The sequence below is a fragment of the Neoarius graeffei genome, chromosome 2 (genome assembly GCF_027579695.1).
Source record: "Neoarius graeffei isolate fNeoGra1 chromosome 2, fNeoGra1.pri, whole genome shotgun sequence".
NCBI lineage: Eukaryota > Metazoa > Chordata > Actinopteri > Siluriformes > Ariidae > Neoarius > Neoarius graeffei.
The window spans coordinates 3533737-3545000 of record NC_083570.1 but is presented as its reverse complement, the minus strand read 5'-3'; the positions used below and the strand labels follow the sequence as shown (position 1 = coordinate 3545000).

Here is an 11264-nt window from a genome sequence, read left to right as displayed (position 1 = left end):
ATTTTAAATTTCATGACAACAACACATCTCAAAAAAGTTGGGACAAGGCCATGTTTCCCACTGTGAGACATCCCCTTTTCTCTTTACAACAGTCTGTAAACGTCTGGGGACTGAGGAGACAAGTTGCTCAAGTTTAGGGATAGGAATGTTAACCCATTTTTGTCTAATGTAGGATTCTAGTTGGTCTTTTTTGTCGTATCTTCCGTTTTATGATGCGCCAAATGTTTTCTATGGGTGAAAGATCTGGACTGCAGGCTGGCCAGTTCAGTACCCGGACCCTTCTTCTACGCAGCCATGATGCTGTAATTGATGCAGTATGTGGTTTGGCATCGTCATGTTGGAAAATGCAAGGTCTTCCCTGAAAGAGACGTCGTCTGGATGGGAGCATATGTTGCTCTAGAACCTGGATATACCTTTCAGCATTGATGGTGTCTTTCCAGATGTGTAAGCTGCCCATGCCACACACACTAATGCAACCCCATACCATCAGAGATGCAGGCTTCTGAACTGAGCGCTGATAACAACTCGGGTCGTCCTTCTCCTCTTTAGTCCGAATGACACGGCGTCCCTGATTTCCATAAAGAACTTCACATTTTGATTCGTCTGACCACAGAACAGTTTTCCACTTTGCCACAGTCCATTTTAAATGAGCCTTGGCCCAGAGAAGACGTCTGCGCTTCTGGATCGTGTTTAGATACGGCTTCTTCTTTGAACTATAGAGTTTTAGCTGGCAACGGCGGATGGCACGGTGAATTGTGTTCACAGATAATGTTCTCTGGAAATATTCCTGAGCCCATTTTGTGATTTCCAATACAGAAGCATGCCTGTATGTGATGCAGTGCCGTCTAAGGGCCCGAAGATCACGGGCACCCAGTATGGTTTTCCGGCCTTGACCCTTACGCACAGAGATTCTTCCAGATTCTCTGAATCTTTTGATGATATTATGCACTGTAGATGATGATATGTTCAAACTCTTTGCAATTTTACACTGTCGAACTCCTTTCTGATATTGCTCCACTATTTGTCGGCGCAGAATTAGGGGGATTGGTGATCCTCTTCCCATCTTTACTTCTGAGAGCCGCTGCCACTCCAAGATGCTCTTTTTATACCCCGTCATGTTAATGACCTATTGCCAATTGACCTAATGAGTTGCAATTTGTTCCTCCAGCTGTTCCTTTTTTGTACCTTTAACTTTTCCAGCCTCTTATTGCCCCTGTCCCAACTTTTTTGAGATGTGTTGCTGTCATGAAATTTCAAAATGTCTCACTTTCGACATTTGATATGTTGTCTATGTTCTATTATGAATAAAATATCAGTTTTTGAGATTTGTAAATTATTGCATTTCGTTTTTATTTACAATTTATACTTTGTCCCAACTTTTTTGGAATCGGGGTTGTAATAAAAATCAACCTGTAAAATGAAGAAATATCTCCCAAAAAACAAGACAAATCTGATGAAAATACAGAACAAAATTTTAACCCCAAAATAACAAAAATTCACCTCAAGAAATAGAAAAAAACCAAAAACATACATAAACACTATACAGTCTGAGGCGCATGTAAAGAAATGCTGTCGACCAAAAATGGCTTAAAAATAATGAAAAGAAATGTTTCAACATTAAAACTATATAGAACTCGACGCCAAGGTGTCGATGGGGACGCCTCCGCCCGGTAGACTACACGCCTTATTAAGTTGTGATTTGGGGATGGACATTTGACCTCACAGTAATCTTGACCTGGTGAAATCACTTGTATCAGCCTTGGAGATATTGTGTTCACAAGGTTTTCGGACAGACATTCGACCTCACAGTGACCTTGACCTTAGACCTTTTGATCTCAAAATCTAATCAGTTCATGTTTGTCCCAAAGCGCACAAATGGTGAAAGTTTGGTGAAACTCCTTTCATTAGCCTTTGAGATATCGCGTTCACAAGGTCTCGGGACGGACGGACAACCCGAAAACATAATGCCTCCTGCACCTTACAGCGGCGGAGGCATAAAAAATACTATAAACAGCAATCAGTGAGCCGTAATAAATGAAACAAAGTCAATATTTGGTGTGAGACGACCCTTTGCTTTAAAGCTGTACTGCCTTTCAGAGTTTTCATAAATCATAGGTCATAAAAAGAATTTTCCCGACACCCAATTATTTTTGTTTAGTGACCGAAAGCTACTGAATTTGAATCACAGACTTCCAACTTCAATATTTGTTTTTAAAAATAGAACAATTAATGAATTTATCTCCACGTGGCCTGAAATTCTGCGCTATTTTTTCCTGCTTCACCATGACCCGATACAAGATACTACGTCACATCCCATGGCATCACATCCCATGGCAGGCTTTCCCCGTTCACACAAGGCAAATTTGAAACAGGAGAGAAAAATGGAGGACGTGAGTGTGCGAATGAAACGTGAAAGAGCGACTACAGTAACGGAAAGAAAGCGAGAAGAAGAAAAGACGTTATGTTATATACAGTGGTGCTTGAAAGTTTGTGAACCCTTTAGAATTTTCTATATTTCTGCATAAATATGACCGAAAACATCATCAGATTTTCACACAAGTCCTAAAAGTAGATAAAGAGAACCCAGTTAAACAAATGAGACAAAAATATTATACTTGGTTATTTACTGTATTTATTAAGGAAAATGATCCAATATTACATATCTGTGAGTGGCAAAAGTATGTGAACCTCTAGGATTAGCAGTTAATTTGAAGGTGAAATTAGAGTCAGGTGTTTTCAATCAATGGGATGACAATCAGGTGTGAGTGGGCACCCTGTTTTATTTAAAGAACAGGGATCTATCAAAGTCTGATCTTCACAACACATGTTTGTGGAAGTGTATCATGGCACGAACAAAGGAGATTTCTGAGGACCTCAGAAAAAGCGTTGTTGATGCTCATCAGACTGGAAAAGGTTACAAAACCATCTCTAAAGAGTTTGGACTCCACCAATCCACAGTCAGACAGATTGTGTACAAATGGAGGAAATTCAAGACCATTGTTACCCTCCCCAGGAGTGGTCGACCAACAAAGATCACTCCAAGACCAAGGCGTGTAATGGTCGACGAGGTCACAAAGGACCCCAGGGTAACTTCTAAGCAGCCAAAGGTCTCTCTCACATTGGCTAATGTTAATGTTCATGAGTCCACCATCAGGAGAACACTGAACAACAATGGTGTGCATGGCAGGGTTGCAAGGAGAAAGCCACTGCTCTCCAAAAAGAACATTGCTGGTCATCTGCAGTTTGCTAAAGATCATGTGAGCAAGCCAGAAGGCTATTGGAAAAATGTTTGTGGACGGATGAGACCAAAATAGAACTTTTTGGTTTAAATGAGAAGCATTATGTTTGGAGAAAGGAAAACACTGCATTCCAGCATAAGAACCTTATCCCATCTGTGAAACATGGTGGTGGTAGTATCATGGTTTGGGCTTGTTTTGCTGCATCTGGGCCAGGACGGCTTGCCATCATTGATGGAACAATGAATTCTGAATTATGCCAGTGAATTCTAAAGGAAAATGTCAGGACATCTGTCCATGAACTGAATCTCAAGAGAAGGTGGGTCATGCAGCAAGACAACGACCCTAAGCACACAAGTCGTTCTACCAAAGAATGGTTAAAGAAGAATAAAGTGAATGTTTTGGAATGGCCAAGTCAAAGTCCTGACCTTAATCCAATGGAAATGTTGTGGAAGGACCTGAAGCGAGCAGTTCATGTGAGGAAACCCACCAACATCCCAGAGTTGAAGCTGTTCTGTACGGAGGAACGGGCTAAAATTCCTCCAAGCCGGTGTGCAGGACTGATCAACAGTTACCGCAAATGTTTAGTTGCAGTTATTGCTGCACAAGGGGGTCACACCAGATACTGAAAGCAAAGGTTCACATACTTTTGCCACTCACAGATATGTAATATTGGATTATTTTCCTCAATAAATAAATGAACAAGTATAATATTTTTGTCTCATTTGTTTAACTGGGTTCTCTTTATCTACTTTTAGGACTTGCGTGAAAATCTGATGTTTTAGGTCATATTTATGCAGAAAAATAGAAAATTCTAAAGGGTTCACAAACTTTCAAGCACCACTGTACGAAGGAAAGGAAACACAGGACCAAACTAATAAATATGGGCGCTCAGCGAGCACCTCGGTGTGATCAGCTGTTCGTTTAGCGACAGAATGATGGAACTGTCAGTGCACACTCAAAGGGAAACCTGTAGATGGCAGTAATGCAACACTGTGGATGCCAGCTGCCGTAAAACCCAAAAGAAGAAGAAGAAGGTAAACCTGCGCATGCGCACACGGACTTCCTCTGTCTGCTTGACTGCGCCAAGTGAGCGATTTCATGCACATTATTTGCTTTAATCCCCTCAAATTAAATAACTTCCCAGCCACAGAATGGCCTGATATTTTGCGAGATATTACAGAAATAAACAGATATCACAATCACCACATTTCAGATGGAACTAAATTTCACTGATTTTACGAGATCGAAAGGCCGTCTCGCTTTAAAGAAAATAGTTTTATGCGGAAATGATCTGTAGGTTTTCACAGTTCTTCTGGATGCTTTGACTGTCACACTCACTTCTTCATTTTACACCAAAACCCAGCAGCCTTCATTATGGTTTCTTTTTTCATCTGAAAAGTGTCTCTTAAAAGTGGTAATATGGTGCTCAGATATATTACGAACATTTGTTTTTCTTTCTGTAACATTAAAATTTTTTGCTGGGAAGAAAACAAACATTTTAAACTCTAAAATGTTTTTGTAATGTCTCGACTCGATCATGTAGAATTCATAAAATAGAAAGTTTGTATTGGAAGAAAAACTAGGGGGCCGAAGACTTTTGCTCATATATATATATATATATATATACACACACACACACAGTGGGGCAAAAAAGTATTTAGTCAGTCACCAATTGTGCAAGTTCTCCCACTTAAAAAGATCAGAGAGGCCTGTAATTTTCATCATAGGTACACTTCAACTATGAGAGACAGAATGAGAAAAAAAAATCCAGAAAATCACATTGACAAGAATTTATTTGCAAATTATGGTGGAAAATAAGTATTTGGTCAATAACAATAGTTCATCTCAATACTTTGTTATATACCCTTTGTTGGCAATGACAGAGGTCAAACGTTTTCTGTAAGTCTTCACAAGGTTTTCACACACTGTTGCTGGTATTTTGGCCCATTCCTCCATGCAGATCTCCTCTAGAGCAGTGATGTTTTGGGGCTGTCGCTGGGCAACACAGACTTTCAACTCCCTCCAAAGATTTTCTATGGGGTTGAGATCTGGAGACTGGCTAGGCCACTCCAGGACCTTGAAATGCTTCTTACGAAGCCACTCCTTCGTTGCCCGGGCGGTGTGTTTGGGATCATTGTCATGCTGAAAGACCCAGCCACGTTTCATCTTCAATGCCCTTGCTGATGGAAGGAGGTTTTCACTCAAAATCTCATGATACATGGCCCCATTCATTCTTTCCTTTACACGGATCAGTCGTCCTGGTCCCTTTGCAGAAAAACAGCCCCAAAGCATGATGTTTCCACCCCCATGCTTCACAGTAGGTATGGTGTTCTTTGGATGCAACTCAGCATTCTTTCTCCTCCAAACACAACAAGTTGAGTTTTTACCAAAATGGTTTCATCTGACCATATGACATTCTCCCAATCCTCTTCTGGATCATCCACATGCTCTCTAGCAAACTTCAGACGGGCCTGGACATGTACTGGCTTAAGCAGGGGGACACGTCTGGCACCGCAGGATTTGAGTCCCTGGCGGCGTAGTGCGTTACTGATGGTAGCCTTTGTTACTTTGGTCCCAGCTCTCTGCAGGTCATTCACTAGGTCCCCCCGTGTGGTTCTGGGATTTTTGCTCACCGTTCTTGTGATCATTTTGACCCCACGGGGTGAGATCTTGCGTGGAGCCCCAGATCGAGGGAGATTATCAGTGGTCTTGTCTGTCTTCCATTTTCTAATAATTGCTCCCACAGTTGATTTCTTCACACCAAGCTGCTTACCTATAGCAGATTCAGTCTTCCCAGCCTGGTGCAGGTCTACAATTTTGTTTCTGGTGTCCTTTGACAGCTCTTTGGTCTTGGCCATAGTGGAGTTTGGAGTGTGACTGTTTGAGGTTGTGGACAGGTGTCTTTTATACTGATAACGAGTTCAAACAGGTGCCATTAATACAGGTAACGCGTGGAGGACAGAGGAGCCTCTTAAAGAAGTTGTTACAGGTCTGTGAGAGCCAGAAATCTTGCTTGTTTGTAGGTGACCAAATACTTATTTTACCGAGGAATTTACCAATTAATTCATTAAAAATCCTACAATGTGATTTCCTGGATTCTTTCCCCCCATTCTGTCTCTCATAGTTGAAGTGTACCTATGATGAAAATTACAGGCCTCTCTCATCTTCTTAAGTGGGAGAACTTGCACAATTGGTGGCTGACTAAATACTTTTTTGCCCCACTGTATATATATATATGAATAAAAATTGCCATGAAAATATCAACAAAAAATCCACAATCAGCCCTAAAAATAACAAACAAGCAGATAAAGAGAGAGAGAGAGAGAGAGAGAGACAGAGACAGAGACACACACACTACCACTCTGCCTCACTCTTTCTTTCTAGTTCACATTATTGATGTTCATTTGGGGGTCACGGGTCAGTGGTGATGTCATCAGGACACACTCACCTCTATGATGACATCAGAGTCTTCGGTCATTTTGATTGGCCCGTCTCCATCGCAGGAAAGTGTGTACGTCAGATAGCCTCCGTATGCCAAAATCTACGCGCACACACACACACACACACACACACACACACACACACACACACACACACAGAGTCCTGAAGATGTCATAGCAATGTCTGTGTATGTAAGAGCTCAGTGTGTGTGTGTGTGTGTGTGTGTGTGTTGGGTCTCAATGTCTGACACAAACAGATGCGAGGGAACTAAACACAGCTGGGCTTTTGTTTACACAGTCAGCAAAAAGCTTAATTATGAACATCTTCTTTCATTCTCTCTCACACACACACACAAATATTGTGAAAGTTATTTCAGGTTAAATAATTATTTAAAATAACCGTGTCTTTGAACTCATCTCACCTTGTTCCCCAAGTAAGAGGGCGGAGCATTCCAGTAATAGGGCGGGGTCAGCTGAGCCTCAGCTTCTTTATAATTGACCGTCACACGATGGGGCGTGGTTAAATCAGGGGCCGCCCACACTCGCCCCTCTCGTTGCGCGCCCGTCAAATACCAACCGGACATTTCAGTGATCTGTAGAGCGACAGATACAAGCACAGGCTACAGTTAGCCATCAGCACTAGCTGCTTTACACAGAGGCAAAAAAGGGCGTGGCTTATGTTGTATTCGAGCGGCCAATCACAAGCCAAGAGCCTGTTTGGCATCAATGCACTGGGACACAGGCGAGTAACACGAGCAATAAAACTTCTGTGATCCACTGATCAGACTCAACCTTAACTCCGCCCCTTTTCATCTCAGGGATGCCTGTTAGCTGGCGAACATCCGTTAGCAACAAATACACTTTTTACACATACACACACGGTTTAGATGTTAATGGTGTGTGTGTGTGTGGGGGGGGGGGGGAACAAGGGCTGTGGGACAGTTTGAGGTGTGTGTGTGTGTGTGTGTGTGTGTGTGTGTGTGTGTGTTATATGCAAACAACAATGGAGTGACACTAAAGGCTAAATGATCTTTTTAACCATAGCAGAGGGGTTCATTTTAGATAGATTACTTGCATCTTACACACACACACACACACACCGTTGGGCAGTGATTAAATTTAGCCCAGCTTTGAAGGGAGAACTCAAGGTCAGGTTAATTGCAGAGACAAATGCATGTGGCTGTTAATGCACACGTGTGCACACACACACACACACACACACACACACACACACACACACCTTGCCCTACTGCCCTTGTTTCCCCCATACGCACTATTAACCTTTAAGCAGAGAACTAAATAGTGTTATGTTTGTGTGTGTATTTATTGTTAAGTGAGCCTAAGTTAATGATCTCTCTCTCTCTCATACACACACACACACACACACACATACGAGTGTCATACATTGGTGTGTTCCCACTGCGACTCCACACACACACTGGAGACTCCAGAGCAGTAACACTTATCACACCCGCCGTAATGGTCGCCATGGAGATTATAATATCCCACTTTACACCGCTCACAGTTCTCCCCTTCAACATTCTCCTACAGAGAGAGAGAGAGAGAGAGAAGCAGTATTAATAGATTCTGCATATTATTGAAAAGTTTTACAAAACTGAAAACAATCTCACAATTTTTTAAACTGAAACTTCATACAGTGGCGGCACGGTGGTGTAGCGGTTAGCGCTGTCGCCTCACAGCAAGAAGGTCCGGGTTCGAGCCCCGTGGCCGGCGAGGGCCTTTCTGTGTGGAGTTTGCATGTTCTCCCCGTGTCCGCGTGGGTTTCCTCCGGGTGCTCCGGTTTCCCCCACAGTCCAAAGACATGCAGGTTAGGTTAACTGGTGGCTCTAAATTGAGCGTAGGTGTGAATGTGAGTGTGAATGGTTGTCTGTGTCTATGTGTCAGCCCTGTGATGACCTGGCGACTTGTCCAGGGTGAACCCCGCCTTTCGCCCGTAGTCAGCTGGGATAGGATCCAGCTCGCCGGCGACCCTGTAGAACAGGATAAAGCGGCTAGAGATAATAGAGAGATAAAAATCAGTCCCCTATGCGCCCATGTGGCTGCTGCTTATAAATAAAACTGTTTTCTGATCCCATGTCCATACAGTAAATATCGCATATATACACATTATCAATGATACTCGCATCATCTCTAACAAACATCACCGAGCTGTGAGCCGCATCAGGGGCTTTTTGTTCAAAACCCATGGCTGTGAACTCGATCTATTTTCAAAATAGTAAGAAAGAAAGCACTTGTTCATGAATCGAAGCGTTATTTAGTACTAATGAGCACATTTTGTTTCACAAGTGTAGTGTAAAGACTCAAAAAATACAATGGAAGCGAATAGCAGAAGTCTGACCAATTACACTTTTAACTTTTAAGGACCTCAGAAAAAGTGTTGTTGATGCTCATCAGGCTGGAAAAGGTTACAAAACCATCTCTAAAGAGTTTGGACTCCACCAATCCACAGTCAGACAGATTGTGTACAAATGGAGGAAATTCAAGACCATTGTTACCCTCCCCAGGAGTGGTCGACCAACAAAAATCACTCCAAGAGCAAGGCGTGTAATAGTCGGCGAGGTCACAAAGGACCCCAGGGTAACTTCTAAGCAACTGAAGGCCTCTCTCACATTGGCTAATGTTAATGTTCATGAGTCCACCATCAGGAGAACACTGAACAACAATGGTGTGCATGGCAGGGTTGCAAGGAGAAAGCCACTGCTCTCCAAAAAGAACATTGCTGCTCGTCTGCAGTTTGCTAAAGATCACGTGGACAAGCCAGAAGGCTATTGGAAAAATGTTTTGAGGATGGATGAGACCAAAATAGAACTTTTTGGTTTAAATGAGAAGCGTTATGTTTGGAGAAAGGAAAACACTGCATTCCAACATAAGAACCTTATCCCATCTGTGAAACATGGTGGTGGTAGTCTCATGGTTTGGGCCTGTTTTGCTGCATCTGAGCCAGGACGGCTTGCCATCATTGATGGAACAATGAATTCTGAATTATATCAGCAAATTCTAAAGGAAAATGTCAGGACATCTGTCCATGAACTGAATCTCAAGAGAAGGTGAGTCATGCAGCAAGACAACGACCCTAAGCACACAAGTCGTTCTACCAAAGAATGGTTAAAGAAGAATAAAGTTAATGTTCTGGAATGGCCAAGTCAAAGTCCTGACCTTAATCCAATGGAAATGTTGTGGAAGGACCTGAAGCGAGCAGTTCATGTGAGGAAACCCACCAACATCCCAGAGTTGAAGCTGTTCTGTACGGAGGAACGGGCTAAAATTCCTCCAAGCCGGTGTGCAGGACTGATCAACAGTTACCGCAAACGTTTAGTTGCAGTTATTGCTGCACAAGGGGGTCACACCAGATACTGAAAGCAAAGGGTCACATACTTTAGCCACTCACAGATATGTAATATCGGATCATTTTCCTCAATAAATAAATGACCAAGTATAATATTTTTGTCTCATTTGTTTAACTGGGTTCTCTTTATCTACTTTTAGGACTTGTGTGAAAATCTGATGATGTTTTAGGTCATATTTATGCAGAAATATAGAAAATTCTAAAGGGTTCACAAACTTTCAAGCACCACTGTAAACACCACTTACTCGATATCAAATCAGTAGCCTTGGTGAACCACGAGGTGAATTTCGTTTATCTTTTTATCTGCCGATTATCTTCCGATACTATGAAGTTATAACGAGGTTTTTCTTATTTTGTTTCTAGTTGTGATTAGTTCCAAAGTTTATCAAGAAATAGAACGGGTAATCGAACTTGATCAGGATCAGTGCTGATTGGTTACGAAGTCAGGGCAGAGCGATGGGATAATTGCATTGGAATACTAATAATGTAGGGTTTATATATTGTGAGTCGCTTTAGACAAAAGCGTCTGCCAAATACCAGAACCGTAACGTGGCGGCGGCGGCTGTCCATTGCTTGTTTCATTAGGATGCACAGAAACGCGGATGGGCCGCGAGGCCCACACCAGAGCAACAGAGTCGCCCACAATGGCGGCACAAACGGCCCGTCTGAGCCGCCATGGAATGTCTGACCTCATGAGCTCTCGTATACTATTCTCCTCTCCTAATGAAGCACCTTGCACAGGAAGGTAAGACAAATGATGTCGTGTCCCCATCATGTTGTGTCTCTGGACCTCCAGACCTGATGCCAAGTGGTGCACAAAAGTGCCACAGACCTGACAGTTATGGAAGTTGCCCCGCAGTGACAACTGACTTGCCAAGTGATGCCATCCATTGGCCATTTGAGTGGCTCTTTCACATGCCATCTGGTGGTGCGTCATTGACCCTGTTGGGTTCATCTACCATATTGTACCAAAAAGCGCCCTGCTGCTATTGGTGATGTACTATTTAACCCACAGCTGGAACCCAGGCAGGTGCTACCACTCTGGGCCCGAGCAGACCTGGGAGCAATGGGGATTAAGGTGCAACTCCATTTTCCCCCCAATACTCAAGTCCTCCTGGACCTGAGACTCACCACCGGTTGCAGTTTAAAGTCACACCCAGGACTACAGAACCATAGCCATAACCATATTAACCATCAGCACCAAGCTATAGTCTATTA

The 11264-nt window shown here is 42.8% G+C and overlaps 1 protein-coding gene across 1 annotated transcript in view; it reads right to left on the bottom strand.

Moving 5' to 3' along the window:
- lama2 (laminin, alpha 2) overlaps nucleotides 1-11264 on the bottom strand; it is a 285101-nt gene that overhangs the window by 118128 nt on the left and 155709 nt on the right. The window contains exons 11-13 of the mRNA XM_060913573.1: nucleotides 8084-8224; nucleotides 7102-7272; nucleotides 6688-6780 (exon numbers count right to left, since the gene is read on the bottom strand). Coding sequence (XP_060769556.1) covers nucleotides 6688-6780; nucleotides 7102-7272; nucleotides 8084-8224 — 405 coding nt within the window. The remainder of the gene's footprint in view (nucleotides 1-6687; nucleotides 6781-7101; nucleotides 7273-8083; nucleotides 8225-11264) is intronic.